A 24,271-nucleotide genomic window follows, 5' to 3' on the forward strand; every position below is an offset into this window, starting at 1 on the left:
CTAAGCCAGCTTCTTCCTACTTCTCCATAACCTTCCCTTAACACCCTCCTATTAAAAGGATATATTTTTGTCCTTTTCAGAGTGTGTAATGCAAAAATCAAAATTAACTTTTAGAATGTGTAGAAATAATTATTTTTTTTAAATATGTTTTGAATTGCATAATTCAAAAGTCAAAAATCATTTTTAGATTGTGTAATTTGAAAATAAAAAAGGATTTCCACAAATTAAAGAAAGTTAAGAAAAAAATTAGTTTTTAAACTGTACAATTCAAAAGTTATTTGATTTACATATTACACCATTCAAAAGTTATTTTTGGTTTTTAGATTGTTGAATTCAAAAGTTATTCTAAGAAAAAAAAACCTTTAAATTACACAATTTGGTGGTATTTTTAATTTCTAAATTGCAAAAACTTAACTGTGACTTTCAGATTATACCATCTATAAAGAACAAAACTATAATTTTTTGAATATAATGACGCAGAGGAAAACTTTATGGAGGTGCAGGAAGAAACTGATGAGTGCTAAATAAATTTACTTAAAGGTGAAAGGATTTGTTTGAAAAACAAAATTAAAGGATCATACGTATTTAAAGTAATTGTTTTATTTTATTTTATTTTATTTACTAAAAGGATAACATAAATTTTGATAAGCATTATATTACACAAGTTGACTTTTGGTAAAGTTCATAAAATAAAATTTTAATTTAAACTATTAATTAATATAATACTGGGTATGAATTATACGGATTAGCGTATAATATAATATTTTATTTACAGATAATAAAAACTTTAATTTCTTTTAATTCTAATTTATCTTTCCTCTGAACATTAAAATTATAGTTTTTAAAACAGAAATAATATTTTCTAAAACTGATAGTCTAGATTAAATATCTGTTGATCCAAAACCAAGAATTAATAAAAAAACGTTTCTGTTACCATTTAATCATCAATCATTATACTATACTAAATTCGTTAAAATCTATTTTTCCATTCAGAGAAATGAAATCTTCATTTAAATTGTTTTATCTCTTCTCTTATTAAATAACATAATATAATAAAGAAAAACAATCATATGTTATTAATATTCCAGTTGCACAAAACTGTTAATTTATAGTAAAAAGTAATTAATCAACTCTTCCAACAAGATGCCTCGTAAATCAGTGCACATGTTACGTCACCTCATCAACTAAAGAAAATGTGTTTGGGTCAAAATGTCAATTAATGAACACAATGCAACTAAGCAAGTTTATTTAAATTAAAAAAAAAAATTGAATAGAATTTTCAAATGTATTTAAAAATTAGTTAGAATTTATTGATTTAAGTTACTTTTTTAGGATAGATGAATAAAATAACTACATAAAGACAAAATATGTTTATTTTATTAAAAAATTAAAATAAAAACAAATAATTAGTTCAAAATATTTAAAAAACTATTGAAAATGACGAATCATATTTCTAATAAAGTTAATAAAATATTAGTCGCTAAGAAATTGTTTAACACATGTTAAAAGAAATTTTACACACCAAATATTTATTACTTTTTGAATTCGCCGTCCATGGCCAACACATTTTACAAATCTTACCTATTTTATTATTCTGGAAATGATGTTGACAAAGTCAACTTTGAATACTTGAATATTTGATTATAGATAAACTTATGCTTAATAATTAATTTAATATTTAAATTTTTGTATATTCTTCAATTAAATATATTTAATTTCAATTAAATATATCCTTTTAATTTTTTCAATCAATTATAGCATGTTTATCATACGAAAAAAAATTATATCACAATATTAGTTACTATCATAAATTTAAAACGTAGTTATGTATTTATTGTTAACTTTAATTATAGTATAATTTATACAGTCAAAACAATTTATTTATTGTAAATAAAAATCCTATAAAGTAATCGTTTATTAAATACACATTGCATCTTGAGTTTATTACTGACTAGTAATAATAGAAGAATTTAAAATAAAATTCAAGCAAGTAATTAAAAACTAAAAAAAGTAGATATAGATCACCTTCGATAATAGCAACAATAATAATTAATTAAGCAAATAAATTGTCTTATAATATTTGTCTGTTGGTTGTTTTGTTTTTATCTCCTACGGCGATGAATCCTATTACAGTTGAACTTAACTGACACGTCTCCCCATTATTTCGACACCTTCAAGATTTCGATGCTTTTCTCTTCTCACGCATCACTCTGCTGACCCAGAACGCCATAAACCTTCATCGAACTCAAAAGCTTCTTTTTTTCTGCCTCACTTCTCATTTTCCTCATCTGGGTCTTTCACCTTTGATCACGCTCTGCATTAATTGGACTTTGAATTTCAGTTTTTCCTGTTCATCCTGATCTTCTTCCTTTTCTTGTGCGGGAAGAAGAAGGAGAAGAAGAAGGAGAAGATGGGCACAAAACTGAGTCTTTTGTTGTGTGTTTGGGTTTTGCTGTTGGGGTGTACTGTGGGTAGGTTTGTGGTGGAGAAGAACAGTTTGAGAGTGACTGCACCCACATCTTTGAAGGGGACATATGAATGTGCAATTGGAAATTTTGGGGTTCCCAAGTATGGAGGAACATTGGTTGGCTCTGTGCTATACCCAAAGGTGAATCAGAAGGGGTGCCTCAACTTCACTGATGTCAATTTTCAGTCCAAGCCAGGAGGGTTCCCCACTTTTCTACTTGTGGATCGTGGAGGTGAAATTCTCGTTGGTCCTTTTAATTTATTCTTTACTTTGTGAATATCACATAAAGGAACCAAAAAGGAAAATGGCATATGATTGTGGTAACTTTTTGAATATGTTGTGTAGATCAGAATTGCTTTGTTTGTTTTTTTGTTTCTTATGGCATGAGATGGAAAGTTGGGTTAATTGTTCATAGCCCTTTTCTAGTTAGTTGGTAACATTGCTGTTTACTTAGTAGTTCGTAAGTTTACCCTGAGTTGCTCCAAAAGACGTTAAAGATGTTGCATTCAATGCTCATGTCAATAATAGTGTATTTGATTTCTATTCTTAATTAAAAACGGTTTTTAGTTTTTGGATGAGAAGTTGATTGCTGAGTAACACCAAATAATTGTAGAAAACAGATTCTAAAACTGAAAAATATGAAGGAAATTAAACAGGCCCTAAGTTTTACGCTTTCTATTTTGTCTTGGTTGTAATGATGGAGTAGCGATAAAGTATCTAGTGTCGTAGAACCATTACAAAAGAAACAAAAAAAAAGACATTTTTTCTGGTATGATACCTATTTTATCTCTAGAGTGTAAGTCACTTCGGTGATATCCATGCGTAGGTTGCTAGGAACACAAAAATGGTTCAAGCGTTTAAATTTTTTCTCTGGTCATTTTGGTAGATTGCTACTTCACTTTGAAGGCATGGAATGCACAGAATGGTGGAGCAGCAGCTATTCTTGTAGCTGATGACAAGGCAGAAACATTGATCACTATGGACACTCCCGAAGAAGGGAAAGGTACAGATGATGATTACGTGGAAAACATTAGTATTCCGTCTGTTCTTATCAGCAAATCCTTGGGGGACAGCATCAAAAAAGCTCTCTCTGATGGGGAAATGGTTAACATGAATCTTGATTGGACAGAAGCTCTTCCACATCCTGATGATAGAGTTGAGTATGAGTTATGGACAAATAGCAACGACGAGTGTGGACAAAAGTGTGACAGTCTAATTAATTTTCTGAAGGACTTTAAGGGGGTAGCTCAGCTGCTTGAGCAGAAAGGGTTCACTCAGTTTACCCCTCGCTATATAACTTGGTTTTGTCCTGAAGCATTTCTCTTAAGCAAACAGTGCAAGTCTCAATGCATAAACAATGGAAGGTACTGTGCTCCAGATCCGGAGCAAGATTTCAGTAGTGGGTATGATGGCAAAAATGTTGTTGTTCAAAACTTACGCCAAGCTTGCTTCTATAAAGTGGCAAATGAAAGTGGAAAGCCTTGGCAGTGGTGGGACTATGTTACCGATTTTTCAATTCGTTGCCCCATGAAAGAGAAGAAGTACACAGAAGAATGCTCAGATCAAGTTATTAAATCTCTTGGTATGTTGGGCAGTTCATGTTTCTCTGCATACTCTACTCAACTGTCTTTTTTTTCTGTTTGGTGTTTGATTTTGAATGTGTTGCCAAAATTTGCTCAAGATGAAAAATCATATGATGCTTTCAATTTCAAACAATATTTTCTTTTAATTTTGTGGTTTCAATTTTGTTCTGTTAATAATTTAGTATTCAGGGGCATTGCCTTGCTTTGTATGGAGGCATTTGTTCGAAGGCATATTATTACAAACGAAAGATGCCATTTTTCAGAAAAAATTGTGTGAAAATGATGCCTGGGTAAATTCAAAATACGTTTAATTAAAATTAATATTTCTGGAGATATTTTTCAAAAGTCAAATGATAAGAGAAAAAAGATAGAGAAAATGAAAATTATTAGTTGGGTTATAAAAGAACATCTCATAGTAACATGAGGAAGGAACATACCCACCCCTCACCATAGGCATGAAGATTAAGAACAAGATAGTATTCTAACTTCCCTCAGGACTTGTTTTTGTGATTGTATCAAACATGGGAATGTCACATTCCCTACTTTTCTTTGCCAGGCATAACTTTACAAAACATCAAATAAACACATTCTGAAATGTTGAAGCTATAGTGTATAGGACGAACAAACCCAAATATGCATCTGCGCTAATAGCAGTATCACTGTCATCATTCCAAACCCAACTAAAGAATCATATACCTAATCAAAGCTTCTTTTTCAATTTTTTTTTTATTTTTATTTTTAGTGTAAACTAAACTAACTTTTCTTTTGTTATTTCTTTTGAAAGAGGTTTATGTACTCATTCTAATGAAGATATTTTTGCCTCCCTTCCAATCTATTTACTTTACAGGTGCTGATCTGAAGAAGATTAAGGACTGTGTTGGTGATCCCCATGCAGATGTTGAAAATCCTGTTCTTAAGGCTGAGCAGGATGCACAGGTTAGCTTTCTAAAATGAAAAAATTTCCTTATGTTATTGTTGTTTCCTTTCATTTAGGCCATGAAGTTGTTTTATGATTGTACTGTAATATGTTCTAACTTTGATTGCAGATTGGCAAAGGCACTCGTGGTGATGTGACTATACTGCCTACTCTTGTTATAAACAACAGACAGTATAGAGGTCCGATGAAGCTTTTTCAGATTTCTTGACTTCTATTTCCTGCATTATATTATATTTTATAACGTATTTTTAACTGCTTTTAGGTAAGTTGTCTAAACCCGCTGTTCTCAAGGCACTCTGTGCAGGCTACCTAGAAACCACTGAACCATCGGTTTGCTTAACTCCAGGTCCTTTTTTCCTTACCTTTTTGTTTTTAATTTCTATTTTCCTCCTTGAACCTTCTCCCCTCCCCCATTTCTGCAGAAGAAATCATTGTGACATCAACTATGATGTATTGATATTTCACTGTGTCATGTATCCTATGCTTTTGGATATTCACCTGGTACTTTTCAATGAAACATCTAATTTATAAAGTACTAATACTTGTGCGATGATCGTAATTTATAATTTTTTGTTTGGACAATAGTTAATGCATGTTATTCTAATTTGGATTCACACCATAACAATCACATATTTATCACATTTTTAAAAAAGAATTATATATTTTTCAATATGCATATATCATGTAACATATCCTATTATTTTCAAATTAAACATATCTCTAAACATATAGTTGTATCAGATATGCATCATATCCGAAACATGTATCCTATTCGTATATGAGGACATCAGGAACTCCTTTTCGCTTCTATAGTTGCTTGCTTTTATACATAACAACTGCTTCCAATGATTTTAATTGTTTGTTGCCTTTAATCTATCACCAAACAGTGTCTCTATCTGGTAGCTTTAAAGTTGGTGAATAAAATTTATTCTTTCCTTTTTTTCTTATTTTGATGTTTCCGTTTTTCAATTTTGATTAAAGACATTATGTAGATTTTGATCCAGATAAAATCGTTGGTGTACTGGTAGCTGACTCTTTAAAACCCAATCTTATTCAAATGCTAATGCTTTTACTGATTACTGTTTGCAGAAATGGAAACAAATGAGTGTTTGGTAAACAATGGTGGTTGTTGGAAAGAAAAATCCTCTAACATTACTGCTTGCCGGGTATTTAGTTGGCTGAACCTTGTCGTGCACATTTTATGGTTTTTACTTCATGTGGGCTCTGTTTCTTTTTGTTTTAACCATCTACTTATTGTTTTCCAATTATAGGACACTTTCCGAGGAAGAGTATGTGAATGCCCTGTTGTACAAAATGTGAAATTTGTTGGAGATGGATATACTCACTGTGAAGGTAAAATAGTTCTTGAATTCAGATAAAGGGCTTCATTCCCCACTCTACACATTTTAAAATCTATTTATTCAATAAACAAGCCAAACAGAACACACATTATCATCATGCCACTAAATTGGTGTTTATTTTTACCTCCTTTTGCTCCATTTACACTCTTGATCTCTATCAACTATTGTCATTCTACCTTGTTTATGAGTCAGGGCGGTTGGGAAGCTTGCACTTATGCTAATTTCAATATTTTTATGCGCTTCATTCTCTTGGGAATTTGAATTTCTTAATTTCTTAACAGCATCTGGAACCTTGAGCTGTGACTTCAACAATGGTGGTTGTTGGAAGGGATCTCAAGGTGGCAGGGCTTATACCGCTTGTCTGGTAAGTTGTCTCAGTGATCCTGTTGTGCATGTTTTTGGTTAGAAGTGGCAGGTGTAAAACTGATATGACAGATACTGTTTGTCATTTGTTTCTTTATTAATAATGCAGGATGACTACAAAAAAGGTTGTACATGTCCTCCTGGGTTCAAAGGTGATGGAGTCCAGTCATGTGAAGGTATTTGTTGCCCTAAATTTTGTGGCTTTGTAGTATTTTGAAAATGATAAGAGAGTGGTTCCTCTTGTTGGAACAGTGCAGAGTGAATGGTTTTGGTTTACATTTCTGCAGTTGTTAGTAATCATGCTATTAGCTTTTCTTCATTTATGCTTCTGATTATGTTGCAGATATTGATGAGTGCCAAGAGAAAACAGCCTGCCAATGCCCAAGTTGCAAATGCAAAAACACCTGGGGAAGTTATGAGTGCAAATGTGGTAGTGGTTTGTTCTATTCACGAGAAAATGACACATGTCTAGGTGAGGCTTGTTTAGTTTTTCTATCTTTTTCTTGACCACTTTCAAAATTTCCTTTGCTGAATGGTTTGTTTTTGTATAAGCATTTAAACATAGATGTCTTTTTGTGATGAACATGATTTCTTAACTTCATCATAAATGCAGGTGCATATTCTGCTTCAGGGGTGAGCATCTGGATGATTATCCTCATCGTGGTTGTTGCTGCTTCTGGAGGTTATGCATTTTACAAGTACAGAATTCAGGTATGATTATTGCAAGTTCTGGTGTTTCTGGCTCTGGTTTTCATTTACTTATTCATCCTAGAATTCATTGTTGATGTTTTTGTTGAAATAAATTATGTGCAGAGATATATGGATTCAGAAATACGGGCAATTATGGCACAATACATGCCTTTGGATAATCAACCTGAGGAATCTAATCAAGTTCATCACAATATCTAGATGGAGATAGGTGATCTTAATCAGCATGCTCAGCTTATACTGCAATCTCTTCCTCCCACAATATCCTTTGTTATTATTTAGCTTTGTAAATTCCAAACTAATGTGGTCGTGCCATTAAAATTTGTGCTTTTCTTTTCCTGTTTCGGCTCTTTCAAGTTGCACCTAATTCTGTTTTTCTTGGCATGGAAGGGTGGGTATAAAGTATGCTTTTTAGTTTCTTACAAGCTCTTTATAATGAACTATAAATTTTCTTCAAAACTATACTCTGTTTAGTGAGTTCACACAACTATGTCTTTGACAGAACTTCGCGATTCAACATGATTAGTTCCTGTCACAGTCCCAATTCAAATTTTCCCCCATAGATAAAAATAAATAAAATTCATAAAAATACAATAGTGCAACATGACTCAGTATTGGAGAAATGGAAAAAGAAAAAGTCCTACATAACCATCTCGTCCAACATTAAATGTCATTATTTGATACACTTTTCATCATGAATGTATAGTTATCACTGTTATGAACTTGTGGATTTTCACATATGTAATATGATAGAAAAAATAGTATCGGATGATGAAAACATTATTGAATGATAAAGACAAGAATGAATTTGGATTCTTTACTGGTTTTTTTGTATTGTTCTTCTATTGTGCTTTTATAATATATTGATTACCATTCATTTTAACATTTTAAAATATATTAAAAAGATATTTAAAGTATTAATATATTGTATTTTTAATACTCAGCGGATAATAATATTCAAAAATTCAGTAAATAATCTAGATTTGACAATAATTGTCAAAAGTGGAAACGTTAGACATGTCATAAACTTTTATGATATATTAAATACCGATGGATTTGATTAAATAGGATAAAAGAAAAGTAAGATATCACAATAAGTAGATAAAATATCCAATAAAAAATATTATATTATAATGATTCAAATTAAAATAATTTATCATATCAGGCAAATCTTATCACAATAAAACGATCATATTAGACTATTTTTTATAAAAGGACATTCAAATAATTTGTTACTATTAAATTGATACTGGCACACAAATTAGCATAATTAGGGCTAAGGAAAAAATGAACCTAAGTATAAGATATCCAAATATCTTTAATGACATGGTTCATCCCAACACTCATGTACAACTATTTTTTTTTTTTCATTATTTTTAATTGGAACATTGGAGCTTTTGCAGGAATTAATAAGAGTATCTTTATCAATGTTAGATTTTGCTTTAAAACTATTTGATTTTAAACATAGGGTTTAACATGCTCTAAGACTTTTAGGCAGAAGATATAACACAACGCAACTCCATCTTGAGAATTGAGGATTAAATTTTGAAAACATCAGAGTAGATATAAATTGTTAGAATAGACGACCTCGAATATTGAAGAGATGTTAGTTGATTAATAATTTTTCTGATTAAAAATCAAATTATAAGTGAATCAAAAACATTAATTATTATTAGTAACTCGAGATTAGGTAAAATGTTAATACTTTATATAGAAAAAAAAAAAAAACTAAAAGTTCTTCATCTCACATATCCATAACATTTTCACCCCGCACATCACGGCTTCAATAAGTAACACAAGTCTATTTAAGAATTTCCATTCTCTAAATTATACATTGAATTCAAGATGTTATTACAACCATAGATGGAAGTTTAGTAACAGATTAAACAAATGCGATAATTTGAATGATACTTCATTTAAATCAATAGCAAATTTTGCAATGTTTATAATTGACTACTTATTAATATCCAATTAATTTCATTATATACTCACAACATATTTATAAGTAGGTCTGTTCAACAAATTTTTATTAATAAATGACTCACCTACTATTGAATTGAATGAACAAATGATAATCAACCGGTGCTTCATGGAAGAAAAATTTACTTAAACGCTCAGCTTCGTTTTTCACTTTCATATATTATTTTCATGTTACAAATTTTTAATTTTTCTTCGTTTAATTATACAATCAGAAAGTTATGAAAATAAAAAATAATTTTTAAATTATACAAAAAACTACTTATATTTTCTTTCAAATTACACAATTAGAAAATCAATGGTACATGGAGGAAGAAACTTGCTACTAAACCGTGGCACTGAGCACTGAGATCAAAGAGTGCACAAGTCCTGGCAATTATATTATTTTTTTTACTAATGTAAACAATTTAACAATAGTCATGTCTTCAGAAGACTTAAAATGGTCTCAGTTACATATTTAGTTCTCCAATTCACTACTAATGTGATATAGCATCAGTATTTTAGACATGTTATCCCTTATAAACATACTGACAATTTTATTTATTATTAACAATATCTGTATATCAAAAACTATTCTCTTCTAAAAAGATACTTCTAATAGAACTGTTATTACTCGCTTATGGAAAATTAAACTCCTTAACTTTTTAAAAAGAGTAAAGCTTTCTGTTTCGAAAATAGGAAAACTCCAAAAAGAAAAAAAAAAATAGGACAAAAATTTGGAAGTATTATTCAGCCGTTTAAAGCAAATTAAGTCAGCTAAAAACAACCAAAACAAAAAATGAACCTAAATGGCCTCAATCCAAACACATCTAAAGTATTTGTCTGCTGACTTTGAATATATTAGATTCTGTAACCGTACCCTCCAAGCTACCACAGCTTACAGCAGATTAAAAAGATGGAGATATCGGCATAAATATATCTAGATTTTAGTAATATCAAACTCAAAGAGGTTACTCAAAATATAGTATTAGTAATTTTCCACAAAACTCACTACTAAACATGAAACTACCGAGGGAAATTATATCCACCTTCTCCAAGCTCCATTTGGTCTTTTAGTCTTGATGACCCAGCCCGTGAAAAACCATGAAAAAATTATCACCAAAATTTATTCTGACCATCATCGAATAGATATTCAGTATTTTACCTGATCTTCACGCCGACCTTCAAATTTTTACACTGAATAGCAAATAGAAATAGATTATACAGTAGCAGAAAGACATTTTGGTTTAAAATAGTATCTACGAATTTAAAAGGCTAACCTCATCGTAGAACTAGTTTTCTGGTTCAGTTTCCAAGTTTGTGCCATTTTGTTGACTACGTTCCAGTACTATTCTATAGATATAAAATGCCACTACTGCACCACTGCAGATGTGAAACAAAGTCGTTACATAACGAAGTATTAATAGAAAGATCAAAAGCATTCAACAAATATTGACTGTAAGCTAAATGATATCCCATTTCCAATCTAATTTACAGTTTAATTGAAACTTCCATGTAAGTTTTCCATTTGAGTCTTTTACAAGAAGTATTGTATTCCAAAGCTTCTGGCAGAAAAGCAATATTTCAGCATTCCGAATTTCCAATTAAACAATCATTTGTTGGATCAAACTAAATGTCATCCAACACCTCAACTTCAAAGCATTAATAAAATCTGGTTTTAGACCAACCGTCTAGTTTGTGTTAAAAATGAAATAGCAGCAAGTTACTAAGAATATCTCTAATTAACGTAACAATTAACTCCAAAATGAAGACCAAAAAAAGTTCACATGTAAGTAAAATAATGATTTTTCAACAACCTGATCAGGGCAGTGAAATAAGAGGATCCCTGGCAAAAACAAAAGAATGTGAAACCATCAAATGTTAGAAACCAATATTAATTTTATTTGCATGAAAGTTAAATTAATATTGATAATGAATGCCTTACTTTGCCTATTGAGTTTATCTCGCGCAGAAACAATATACTTGATATAGCTGCAAGTCCAACAAGTTAAAATAAGCTTTAAGATAGAGAAACAAACAAATACACAATAGAAAAAGTTAAATGCATAGTTAATCTGAAACTAATAAACTTAATTAGATTTTGACAAAAAAAAAAAAAGATGATGTGTGTGATTTTTAAGTATAAGACCACATATATACTCTACGGAAACAATCCCACTCGAATAGTTGGCAAAGTTCTTACTCCAATTACTTAACATACTACATCTGCACTCAGACTCGAAACCGTTGATTAAACTGGAACAATCCAATACCAGTTAATCCATAAAGATGGAAACATAATTTCATCATATGCAAAAGTGTGAAGAATATTTTATTTATTCTTTAATTACAACATATTTGACTACAATTTGCTTAGTATTTAAAATATTATGAACAAAAACAAATCAAAGCCAATCGTCTCTTGTTCAAGTCTTATATGGATGGAAAAAAGTAGGCATCAGGAAAGTTTTGCCCCCTTGAAAGAATGCACAAATGCAGGGTAACTTCAATTAGTCTGGAATTAATGTAGGTAACTTTTCAATACCAAGGATCTCATCCAAAAAAATAAATATCAAGGACAGAAGGCATTAATTATACAGAAAAGCAACATTAATCCCTAAAATAATGCAACAGTTCTGTGAGACAAGTTCCAAGTTAGCATTGCAATGGTTATAAGTAGACAAGCTAGTTTTGGTTTCCAACTCATTTGAAGATTTAAAAAAGGAGCTCAAACAATTTTATAAGAAATACAAGTAATTGGGAATTTCCCAAACACAAAGCTGTCCATTAAACTGTTAAGTATCAGTACCGACTCTGATTTTATATGAAAATATTAAATTCACCTCCCCGATTTTCATCAATATAAAATTCATGCATACAAGTTTGTTGCATTCACAAAACCAATTGAATCTATTTGTCAATTAAACCAATTGGCCACATAATAGTACAATACTATTGCAAAGCTTACGACGATGAAGATTTGTGCATGTTTGGTTCAACTTAGTTGAGAAAGTAACCCTTTTTTGTTTTTGCAGCTCCCTGAGAAGACTGTAGAAAAATAATAATTCCAAAAATAATTTGCTCTCAATGAGCTAATATATATCATATTCTTATAACCCAGTTCTGTGCTGAATAAAGAGGAACGAAATAGGGATAGAAATAAAAAGACAATTGAGGTGGAAAAGATGTGTTTCACTTATTAAAATTAAAATATTACTAAAAGAGCATTTGAAAGGAATACAATAATTATATTTAAGCAAACTCAAAAATGCGTTATCTTTCGTTAAATAAGAAGCAAATGATCTCACCAGCTTGGCCCTTCAAAGCAAGAGCAGAGGAGCGTCCTCTTTTATATGATCTCAGACTCAAAATGCTTAAAGCAAGGAGGGAACCACCTAAAATCACGCCAAACCTTATGGCTGCAAGATTGCCTGTTACCATAAAGGAAAGGAAGCCACCAAGAGAAAGCAGCAAACCTACAAAGAATATGAATACGACAAACATATTAAAAAAAGTACAGAGGGGAAAGCTGACGATAAATATCCCCAGTCAATATAATAGAAGTCATATAATAATAAGATCTTTTGGGTGATAGTGGGTATCGTGTCTGGGACCTGGAAGCCTAGAGTGGTATTTAGACTGATATTGAGGCCCGAGGCCCATAAGCAAGGCCGTTAAATCAGTCCAAGATCTAAAAAGATTCCGGCATCAGTCCCTGTGTGAAGAATGGATAATATGTGTGTGGTTTTATCACAGGATAATGCCCGATAACACCAGTCATCATCGGCAGGCATACAACTCCTAGCAAAGGCTAATTCATATCAGCTGTCAATTCCAAGTGAACGTGGCCGAGCCATTTAAAATATATGAGCAGTGTGATATTGGGTAAGAATTCAGTTATAAAAACTTAACAAATTTGAACTTGATAAATGGAAATCTTGCTTCACCATACACTAGTACAATGATAAAAAGCACCTTCTATTGTAACAGCTTCACAACTACCATTCACCTCTCTCGTAAAAAGTGTTTGTCCTAAACAAGATTTTCCATAATATGTACTTCCTCTTCCTCATTTACTCCCGTCAAGTTTAATATATGCTAACTTGAGTATGGGAGTGCTTCACCTTCTTTTGCAAGTCCCCTATGAAAACAATCCTAGAATTTGAGCTAGGACCTAACCTACTTACCACACAAATTCAACTCGTACAAAAAACATTGCCTGAGCTTTATAAGCATACTTAAATGAGCTGACGGCTACACATTACAACATTTCCCTCCAGTTTTTTGATCAGCGTAATCCTGTTCAAGACATTGGCACAATTGAGACAGACTACCCGTGTGACCACTATTAAGACGTATTGGTATTTCCAAGAAAACAAATCCATATCCAGGAATCAACACCTCTCTCAAATACCTCCCGCATTATATTAGGAAAGAGACTCTAGCACTAATCACACACAATTCCAAGCACATAATTTTTCATACCATACGGCAGGCCAACATAGAAGTCTCTCAGTCCAGACAACTTCTGGATATCATCTGATGGCGCGGTGAACGTCTCCACGATGTCCTTCACCTCCGGCGAACTCTCTGTCGCCGCGGACAAATATTCCTTTCCTTCGTCGGTGATCTCCTTCGCGGCGGTGCTCAGCTCGTCCTTGGTCTTAACAGCCAGCACCTTCAGCTGCTCCGTGGTGTCTTTCAGAATGACACCGGCCTTCTTCGAGTACAACTCGTAAGCCTCCTGAGATACGCCCTGAAACTTCTCCGCCTGCTCCCTGAAAGTGTCCAGCGCCTGCTTCCACGCCTCCTGCGACTCCTCAGACCCTGAACGGGCTTCACGCTCCTTCTCCACTTCGATCTCCCCGTGTTCCTACACAGTTCCCCAATCCAAATCACAAATCCACATACACTTCCGCTGTAACTAACCAACGAAGTAATCGACAAACTAATTCGCTTTTCTGTCTTACCGAATCTTGGTGAGAGGCGGTGAAAGCGATGGTTAACGGTTTCCGGCGGTGAAGGGTGAGGAAGGAGGCGGCAAGGGCGTTAGGTGGAGCGGCGTTAAGAGCGCGGGGTTTGAGTAAGGGGTTGAAGTTGGGAATACAGGGAAACCTGTTGAATGGGAGAGAAAAATTGGAATGGGCGAGCTTAGGGTTTAACACCGAAACTGAATCCATTGTGAAAGTCATGGTCAATGGAAGGCTAAGAGACGGAGAGGGAGAGATGGTGGAACTGGAGAGAAGCGAAGGTTACGAGGGAGAGAAAGGTGTGAAGAAAGCAATGAGATTTATAGTAATGGCAATGGAAAATGAGATTGGAGCGAAGGTGTTTGTGAAATGTCCTAAACCACCCACAACGCAAGACGCGAAGGAGGGAATAGTTGATTCGTGACTCCTGAGAAGGTGACACCTGTATTCAAGTATTCATCATAACTTATATTTCCGTTGGAATCTCCCAAGTCCAAGCAAATGTTCCACTGTCTCTTCCTACTTGCCTTCTTAATTCCCCTTTCCATATTTTTACTTCAAAAGGTATAAATAAATTATTTAACCTACTTTTTTAAATATATTATTAATTTATCATTAGAATATGGAAAACTATATTTAAGATGTAAAATCAAGCGTGCTACACGTTTTGTTTACTTCTTAATTAACAAATTTCTGCTTTAGTTTTTTCTTTTTCTTAGCAAACTAATAATGGTGATAATAGAATTGTGTCAAAAAAGTGCATTACTAAAGTTTTTTTGTATTTTATGAATTTAAATGTATTTAATTTTTTTAAATGAATCAAAATTATTATTGCCTCTAAATATCTTATCATACTTAATATTAGTTAAAGGAATTAAATATTAATGGATACTATTCCAATAACAATTTGAGTATCGCGCTACTTGTCTTGAGGAAGAAAAATACAAACATAAATGTGAATACAATAAAATATATACAATAATGATGATTAATGTATAAAATTTATTGAGTTTAATTGATATTATTTTAATCATAATCCAAAAATATATGTCCATTAGTATTTGTTTTCTAATTTTCTTTTGTCGGCATCTTTTCTAATAATCATGTAAAACTATGTTTACAAAATGATATACATTTAATTTTTTAATATAGATTTTAAATTTTGAGTATGAAAAGATGTTTTATCATATTTATTTTTGAGAAAGTGGCACAAACGATGATAAAATCATATATATTATGATTTCCAATTAATTGATCATATAATTTTAAAAATAATCATATAAAATATCTTCTATGCTGATAGTGAACTCACGCTGTTATGGGCTTGAAAACACGTTTGCAAACACAGCGCCATTAAAGGGATTAACATAAACCCGAACTTTCACTTTTTATGATAAGAATATTTTTTATTATTGAGACACTTAAACTTCTTTTTTTATTCAAAAATATTGAAGTATTGTTTACCTTGATAATTTCTGTTACTAACATTTTCTTTTTTATATTCTAACTTTCCTTAACATAATCTTTAAAAAGTCACACGTTACATAAAATATTTTATATTTGTTTTTATATATAAGAGGTGTAATTTTTTTCCCACTTGGTTGATCCATATTTAATCACCAATTGCACTTGAAGTGTAAGCAGTCTCTGGTGCAAGAAAGGGATAGGATTCTAGTAAAACCCTTGTTTATTACACACTCTGCCTTTTGCTTCACAACAAAACCAAAGAACCAATGCCCAAATCAAAAAGCAAATTCAAGTTTTTTATATGAAAATAACAAGAATAATGAAAACCAACAATAAATTGTTTAGGCTGATATGAAATATGTCATCAGAGTTTGATTCAAATTAATAAATTTGATAATAAATTTTGATAAATGTAATCATCTCAATTTTTTAATACCTTAACTGTTATTTTAGAATGAAAAACATGAATTAGTTTACTTAGCAACTTTAAATTTGTTAATAATTTATATTTGAAAAAATAAATTAAGGTATTAGTTAAAGTATGTCCACGTGAGGATATTTTGATACCAAAAAAAAAGTAATGAAGAGATTATATGAAGGAAGATTTATAAATAGAAAATGGGAACAAACCTAAAATAAGAGAAATAGAAGTTATTATCAAAAGTTTTACCAAATACTTTTGTTTCGGGTGTAGGGACCAAGAGCCTACCAAAGAACCTCTTCAAACTTATTTCACTTCTCATTACAGCGATAACTTCTTCTCCAAGAAAATGCACTCCTCTGCTCGATCTACTGGGATGACGATCGGGGTACCTGTCTATAGGGCTCCGATGCTTAAGTCAGTAATGAACCGATCGGTGTATCAATATAACTACTGTAATAAATGCGAATTAAAGATCCTTACCAACCTACCTTTGGGCCCTATTTATAGTTTTTGGTGTGGGCTTGTAATTAGGGGTCCTTAATCACGGCCCAATGATCCTTTAATCAAGATTATTGAATCGTTTAACGTTAATTAACCCGATTGACTGGTTGTTCGACCGTGCGACCGATGGCCGCTTGACTGGCTTAGTTATGCCCTGTTTTTAACAAGTGAACGATTCGTGTATGGCTGATCGACCGACGGACGCATGTAAAGGATTACGTGAGTCTAAAGAGATGGATCCACCGATGGTTGATCCACCGATTGTCATTTGTTATGTTTAGGTGCTGCTCGTGCTTGTCCGATCGACCGATGTGCTATTAGGGATCAGTATCACTCGTTTAGGTGTTACCGATGGACCGATGGGCCTGAACGTGGTTGGCTTGTGACTTGTTTGTATAACCGTTTGACCGATGGTCCTACAGTTTATTTACCAGGCCGTTCGACCGATAGTCTTTTAACGATGCTATGTGGTTAGTTTGTAGAGCCGATTGACCGATGGTCCTACGCAATTTATTTACCAGGTCGTTCGACCGATAGTCTTTTATGTACGAGTTTTTCTAACCTTGGCCGATGGGACATACAGTACACAAGCCCCCCCAGCCTCGAGCGATGGAAGTGAAGCGAGGAGGTTTACCAGGACCGTCGTGCCGACTGACCGCCGGCATCTCTCAACGGTTATCTTGCATCGTAGATCGTGCCTGACAGTTACGATTTGAAGCGTCGCGAAGTATGGGCCGTTGATCTGCGCGTGATCGTATGGTTCTGAGGCTGCCACGTGTCACTGGGTCCTCCTATAAATAGGTCTGTGTGGCTGTCGTTATTTTCACGTTTTCCTCTCTCTTTCTAGCCGAGCCACCGATCGATTTCTTCTATTTGCAGGTAAAAAATGTCCTCCAGTGCATCGAGTTCAGATGGTTTGTCGGGCGGGACGGTCAGGGTGTCCGGGGGCGGCGGGTCGATCTCCGCCTTGTTCAGCTCTTCTGATTCGGGGACTTTACTCGGGGGAGCATCGAGCTCAACAGATTCTCCCATCCTCCTCAACGGCAGCCCGGAAGCCGAGCAACCGGTCGCCGAGCAACTGGCGGATCAGGTTGTTCCTCCGTCAGATCCAATGTGCGCCGACCCAGATACATCTGAACGCCTGGGCGTCGATGCAGGCGTTCGACGTTTTATACCGAGCGGCCGGTCTGACAGCGACCATGCCTTTGTTTCTGCATTTCTACAAGACCCGGCCGACGGCTTCGAAAGGCTGGGTCTCTTTTCTCGAGGCGAACAAGAGCTTGTTTACCCTTTACCTCGCTTCCTACAAAGGTTTCAAGACCGGCTTTTTTAAGGTCGCGATTCCTGATCGAGGAAGGAAGTACATTTTCGATGAGGGGGTCGACCGAAGTTCCCCCTATACTGGACGTCTTTTCCTCCTCCTACCGATCCTTGGGCTGAAGACCGCTTGACTCCTACCGAGCGGGCCGACCTGGCCGTCCTCAAGACCCTGCCCGACAAGATCCTCCCGTGGCCGCTGATCCAATGCCTCCGCTCCTCGGATTTGCCGAGGGCGGTTTATGGTTAGTTGTTCTGATCTTTCTGATCGTCGTGTTAGTCGCAATTAACTTACATGTTTTATTTTCGCTTCGCAGATATCATGGCCCGAACGACCGTCTCCAACGCTGAGTTCTTGGCTCGCGCTAAGACTCGACGAAGGGAAGAGGATACTGCTGAGGAGGTCGCGCCCCTCCAGAGCGTCCCCGCTGCCCTTTCGACCGATCGCACACCTGCCAACACCGCTCCGACCGGTGCCTCGGGTGTCGTAACAAGACCCCGTTTTGTCGTGAAGCCTCCCGGCTCCCGTGCTACTGGTGTTGCGGCAGAGAAAGCGAAGAAGTCTAGGCGAGACGACTCTTCCACCGGCCGGTCGTCTAAGAAAAGCAAGAAGGGCGAGGCTTCCGGGTCGCTGGCCAATGCTCTCCTCGGCAGCGACGTTCGACTCGGCGAGGAGGTCTCCTTCCAATTGGGACCTCGCGTGTCGAACATGCTCAAGGATGTGTCTGAAGAGGAGGCCCTTCGGGCAGCCGGGGAACTGACCCTTAGGCTTGCTGCAATATACACCAAGTTTCCTCGCCCCGACCGAAGCAGGATGGAGAGCTTGGAGAAGGAGCTCGCAGCGGCGAAGATGGAGCTTCGTGAAGTGAAGGCCTCGGCATCGGACCTGAAGACTCATTTCGACCGGCTGAACGACATAAAGGTCGAACATGCCAAGTGGACCGGTCTACTGAAGGCTGCCGATGATCGGGCGAAAGAGGAGCAGACAAAGGCGAAGGAGGCTATTGAGGAACTTCGCAAGCTACAACGACACTTCGACGACTTGACGTTGGAGCACCTGGCCGCTGCCGGATCGGCCACCAATTGGCAAAAGAAGGCCAAGGAGTACCAAGCAGAGCTACGAGTGGCCGATGAGCAAGTTTTTGCTCAATATGAAGCGGGCTTTCAGAGTGCCGTTGATCAGGCCGCCTTCTACTACAACTGCTCCCCCGACCGGTTCGATGTGCACTTGGGGGTGGTAGATGGGAAGCTCGAGAAAGTCTTCGAGCGGTTGGACGAGGTGAATGATACTCCCGCAGAGAGTTAAATTTTAATGATTGTATATTTTGACATAACCGATCGCGTCCGATCGGCCGCGTGGTCGATCGCATTCGATCGGTTATTAGGCCATTTTTTGACAAACAATTATATGTAAATATTAGGCGCCTTCTCCTTATTTTGTTTGTTCGCTTTTCTTTCGATCGACTTTTCTCTTGTTTATTGTTTCGCACTACCGATCGGCCATTTTTCTTTTATCGTTCCTCGCTGGCGGTCGGCCATTTTTTTTTTGTTTAACGTGTAAGTTATTTTCATTAATTAGCTGCGCCTGGTATCGAACTAGTCGGACGATCGGCACGAAATTTTCAAGTTTCTTGCAATGTTCTCTTGATTATTTGACCCGAACGATTGACCTTTGCACGTTCAATTTTAATTGTTTAGATCGTAAGTGTAGTACCTTGATCGGCTTGGACAGCCTGTGTCACTTATGTACCAGTGGGGTTAATCAGATCACTTGGATCAGCGCTGACCGAGCGGGACTTCCTCTTGAAAGTCCACGCCTTGACCGGTCAGGCTTTGTTCGGATCCCGTAGGGAGCCCAGTCGGTCCGTCTGTTAAATGAAGTTACATGAAGCGCTTATTTTATTCACAATGTCAACTATAGTAAATTTTTATGTGCGACGCGTTCCATGTGTTCGGTATTTCTTTGCCACTCAGGTATTCTAGCCGATAGGCTCCGTTCTGCAGGCTTTTGGTTACGCGGAACGGACCCTCCCAATTTGGCGCTAGCTTTCCTTGTGCTAATTTTTTGCGCGCTGCGTTGGTCTTCCTCCACACCAAGTCTCCTCGGATGAAGCTCCTTGGTTTAACTTTCGCGTTATACCTCATTGCCACCATCCTCTTGCACGCTTCAGCTCGCATGGCCGCTCTCTCTATGCGCTCGGTCGTCCAGTCCAACTCCTCGCGCAGGCGTCCACAGTTTACGTCGAGATTCTGCATGTCTCGCCGAAGAGTTGGCTCTCCTACTTCAATTGGCAGCATAGCATATGTTCCATACGTCAGATTGAAAGGTGATTCTCCCGTTGTCCCGTGCGGGGTGCACCGATATGCCCAAAGGATCTACGGGAGCTCGTCTACCCACGCTCCTTTGGCTTCTCCCAACCTTTTCTTCAACTCCGCCACTATGATATTGTTCATGGCTTCAGCCTGTCCATTGTTTGGGGGATGCTCGACCGAGCTGGTCACGTGGCGTATCCCCACTTGCTTATAAAAGTCCTTCAGCTTCTTGTCGATAAACTGGCGGCCGTTATCGGTGATAATCGTGTGGGGAAGGCCGAAGCGACAAATGATATTTCACCAGACGAAGGAATGGACCTGCCGAGCGGTTATGTTGGCTAGGGCCTCTGCTTCGACCCATTTGGTGAAATAGTCCACTGCGACAAGTATGAACTTCTTTTGCGCTCGGTCGACCGGGAAGGGTCCGACGATGTCCATACCCCACTATGCGAAAGGCCAAGGGGCTGTCAGGCTATGTAGCTCGTTCGGAGCTTTCTTGACATCGTTTCCATGGGCTTGGCAACCTTCACACTTGTGTATCATGACTTCGCAGTCTTGCTCCATGGTCGGCCAATAATAACCCACCCAGAGTATCCTCGCTTTAATCGTTCTCCGACCGGTGTGCATACCACAAATGCCATTGTGGACTTCATTCATAATATATTCGGCTTCCTCTCCCGATAGGCATTTGAGGAGCGGTAGTGTAAAGCCCCTCTTATAGAGGTCTTCTCCGATCACCACGAACCGGAGTGCTCGTCGTCTCTCTACCGGTTTCACTTCTCCCGCGTCGCACCTTCTTAGGAGTTCTCGGACCTCCCCCATCCAATCTACCGACCGATCTGCCGCCGCGCATTCTCCCGCTGAGGGTCTCATCAGGGTTTGCCTGATGATTGTCTTCAACTGACCCTTCTTTTTTCCTTCCGCCAGCTTAGATAGCCTATCGGCTCTGGTATTTTCCGCTCGGGGAATGTAGTGGATGGTAATTTCTTCGAACTCCTTCATGGCTTCGACCACCTTGTGATAATACTGAAGCAGCAGGTCGTCCCTAACCTGGTATTCCCCTTGTACCTGCCCGACAACGAGCTTCGAATCGGTGTTGCACTTTAATCTTGTCGCTCCCAGGTCTTTTGCCAGCCTTAGCCCGGCAATCAGCGCTTCGTATTCTACTTGGTTGTTCGAGGCTTTAAACTTGAACTGCAAGGAGTGCTCAACCGTGAAACCGCTCGGTCCTTCAATGACGATTCCTGCTCCAGCATTGCGTTTGTCCGACGACCCGTCAACGAAGAGAACCCACACTTGCTCCGAAGAGGAGATCGGTCCGTGAAGCTCGGCTGCAAAGTCTGCTAAATGTTGTCCTTTGACCGATCCTCTAGGTTTGTATTTCAATCCGAACTCGGATAACTCGACTGACCAGACGATCATTCTTCCGGCCAAGTCGGGCTTCCGGAGTATCTTGGCTATGGGATGATCGGTACGGACGATAACCTGGTGACTCTGGAAGTATTGGCGCAGTCGGCGCGCGGCTGTCAATAGCGCCAAGGCTATCTTCTCAATTAACTGATACCTCGTTTCCGCACTTTGCAACACACGATTGATGAAGTACACCGGTCGTTGCTCTGGACTTTCCTGTACCAAGGTCGCGCTGATCGTGTCGTCCGACACTGACAAGTATAACTGCAAAGGCAAGCCCTCTATCGGTCGGCTCATGATAGGGGGACGGCTGATCATCTCCTTTATCTGCTGAAACGCTGTCTCACATTGATCATCCCACTTATTCGCGGTCTGCTTCTTCATGATCTTTAAAATCGGCCGGACCTTCTTTGTGAGTTTGGGCAAGAACCGTGCGAGAGAGGTCAATCGTCCGACCAATCGCTGGATTTCCTTCAGATTCCTGGGACTCCTCATTTCGGTGATGGCGGCCACTTGTCGGGATTGGCCTCGATGCCCCGGGCGGTCAGCATGAATCCTAGAAATTTTCTGGCCGGCACCCCGAAGACACACTTCTCCGGGTTGAGACGCATGTTGTACTTGCGCACTTGGTGAAAGACCTCCTTGAGGTCACGCGCGTGGTCCAAGGCCGTTTGCGACTTCATGACCATGTCGTCCACGTACACCTCCACGGACCGACCGATCTGCCCCCTGAATACCCGATCCATCAGCCTCTGATAGGTGGCCCCTGCGTTCTTCAGGCCGAACGGCATGACCTCGTAGCAGAAATTTGGCCGATCTGTGATGAACGCCCTTTTGGATTTATCTGGACCATACATAGGGATTTGATTGTACCCTGAGTATGCATCCAGAAAGCTCAGGAAGTTGTGCCCCGAAGCTCCATCCACCAGCCGGTCGATGTTGGGTAGAGGGTATGCGTCTTTCGGGCAAGCCTTGTTAAGGTCAGTGAAGTCTGTACACATCCTTCACTTTCCGCTTGTCTTCTTCACCATGACTACGTTAGCCAGCCACGTAGTATACTTGATTTCTTTGATGAAATCAGCCCCCTCCAGCTTCCTCACCTCCTCCTCGACCGCTCTCCTTCGCTCCTCTCCCATTTTCCTTTTCTTCTAAGCAACCGAGCGGGCTTCCCGAAAGACGGCCAACTTGTGAGACATGACGTTTGGATGGACGCCTGGCATGTCGGCGGTCGACCATGCGAACAGATCTTTGTTTTCTAGAATCACCGCCCTTAGGAGCTCTTCTTCTTCCGGTTTAAGGGCTCCCCCAATCTTCGTGATTTGTCCCGGGTGCTTCCCGATCGGGATCTCCTTCGTTTCTCCTTCAGGCTGAATCTGATCCTCCGTGTTCGTTCGGGGGTCTAAGTCTGTCATGGCTACCTCCGAACGGTGCTGCTTTCGGGGACGGCTATAAGGAGCGATCTTCAAACCTGCGGTGTAGCACTGTCTGGCGATTTGTTGATCTGCATGCACGGTGCATATTGTCCCCTTATCCGATGGGAACTTCATAGCTAAGTGTAGAGTGGAGACGATCGCTCCGAAGGCGTTTAGACAAGGTCTTCTTAGCAACACATTGTAGGAGGTGTTAGCTTCAACCAAAAGGAATCTAACCCTTACCTCTCGGCCGTCCTTTCGCGAGCCGATCCTGGTACGAAGATCTAGGTAGCCCCTCGTTCCACTCGCTCGCCCGAGAATCCGACGATCTGCTCGTTATAGGAGACGATCAGGTCCTCGGAGAGGTTCATCTTCTGGAAAGTCTTCCAGTATAAGATGTTGACGGAGCTTCCCTGGTCTACTAGCACCTTCCCGATCCCGTATTCGGCCACCTCGATTGAGATGACCATCGGGTCATCATGATCAAGGTCGAGTGCCTTGAAGTCCTCGTCGGTAAACGTGATGGGGGGCATCGACCGGACCTTCTTCTCCACCAGGTGAACCGATTTTAGTGCTCGAACATGTCTCTTCCGAGCAACTAAGCTCGGTCCTCCTCCAGCGAAACCTCTGGAGATAGTATTGATATAACCCCTCAAGGGTTTATCCTGGCTCCGACTGCGGCTCCTCCTTGGGCTTCGATGTGTCCGTGACGATCCTCTCCTTCGTCTCTCGGGCTCCGGCTCTCTCCGCTTCTCCCACCGGGCGGGGGGGCTCTTCGTGCGGGACTTCTATTCCACACCGGACGTCGCGAAGGGCGATCCTGCCAAACATACTTCTTCAAATGCCTCTGTCGGATGAGCTCCTCGATCTTGTCACGGAGCGTGTGGCACTCTTCGGTGGTGTGACCGATCGTCCGATGGTACTGGCAGTGCTTGCTCCCATCGGCATCGGGAGGTGGGGGCTTCTTCCTGGCCACGGGAAGTGAGTCGGCATTAAAGGCTTCTTGCAGAATCTTAGCCCGAGGGATGACCAAGGGAGTATACGTTGTGAACCTAGGGGTGGTCTTCGGGACTGCAGCATCC

General features: G+C 38.3%; 3 protein-coding genes across 4 annotated transcripts; 1 reads left to right on the top strand and 2 right to left on the bottom strand.

The window, feature by feature from the left end:
• The first annotated feature begins 2,120 nt into the window (after positions 1-2,120).
• Positions 2,121-7,881, top strand: LOC114185226 (vacuolar-sorting receptor 1-like). Its single transcript, XM_028072837.1, has 12 exons — positions 2,121-2,699; positions 3,354-4,049; positions 4,898-4,986; positions 5,097-5,166; positions 5,250-5,333; positions 6,077-6,153; positions 6,259-6,340; positions 6,630-6,712; positions 6,821-6,887; positions 7,055-7,183; positions 7,325-7,422; positions 7,525-7,881. The coding sequence occupies exons 1-12, from the start codon at positions 2,411-2,413 to the stop codon at positions 7,618-7,620; spliced, it is 1,860 nt and encodes a 619-aa protein (XP_027928638.1). The 5' UTR covers positions 2,121-2,410; the 3' UTR covers positions 7,621-7,881.
• A 2,325-nt stretch (positions 7,882-10,206) lies between these two features.
• LOC114185254 (protein FATTY ACID EXPORT 3, chloroplastic) lies at positions 10,207-14,823 on the bottom strand. 2 transcript variants are annotated; one of them, XM_028072876.1, is made up of 8 exons: positions 14,346-14,823; positions 13,861-14,248; positions 12,684-12,851; positions 11,321-11,367; positions 11,193-11,221; positions 10,656-10,758; positions 10,541-10,572; positions 10,207-10,453 (listed from the first exon to the last, which is right to left on the bottom strand). In XM_028072876.1, exons 1-6 carry the CDS (start codon positions 14,565-14,567, stop codon positions 10,668-10,670), a joined length of 945 nt encoding a protein of 314 aa, XP_027928677.1. In that variant the 5' UTR covers positions 14,568-14,823; the 3' UTR covers positions 10,207-10,453; positions 10,541-10,572; positions 10,656-10,667. The 2 variants fall into 2 exon arrangements, with proteins under 2 accessions (XP_027928677.1, XP_027928676.1); XM_028072875.1 differs by having other exon boundaries at positions 10,207-10,572.
• Positions 14,824-20,811: 5,988 nt separating this feature from the next.
• Positions 20,812-22,272, bottom strand: LOC114183262. Its single transcript, XM_028070204.1, has one exon. The coding sequence runs from the start codon at positions 22,270-22,272 to the stop codon at positions 20,812-20,814; it is 1,461 nt and encodes a 486-aa protein (XP_027926005.1).
• Positions 22,273-24,271: the final 1,999 nt, after the last annotated feature.

This window comes from Vigna unguiculata, chromosome 5, assembly GCF_004118075.2.
Source record: "Vigna unguiculata cultivar IT97K-499-35 chromosome 5, ASM411807v1, whole genome shotgun sequence".
In the NCBI taxonomy this organism is placed as follows: Eukaryota; Viridiplantae; Streptophyta; class Magnoliopsida; order Fabales; family Fabaceae; genus Vigna; species Vigna unguiculata.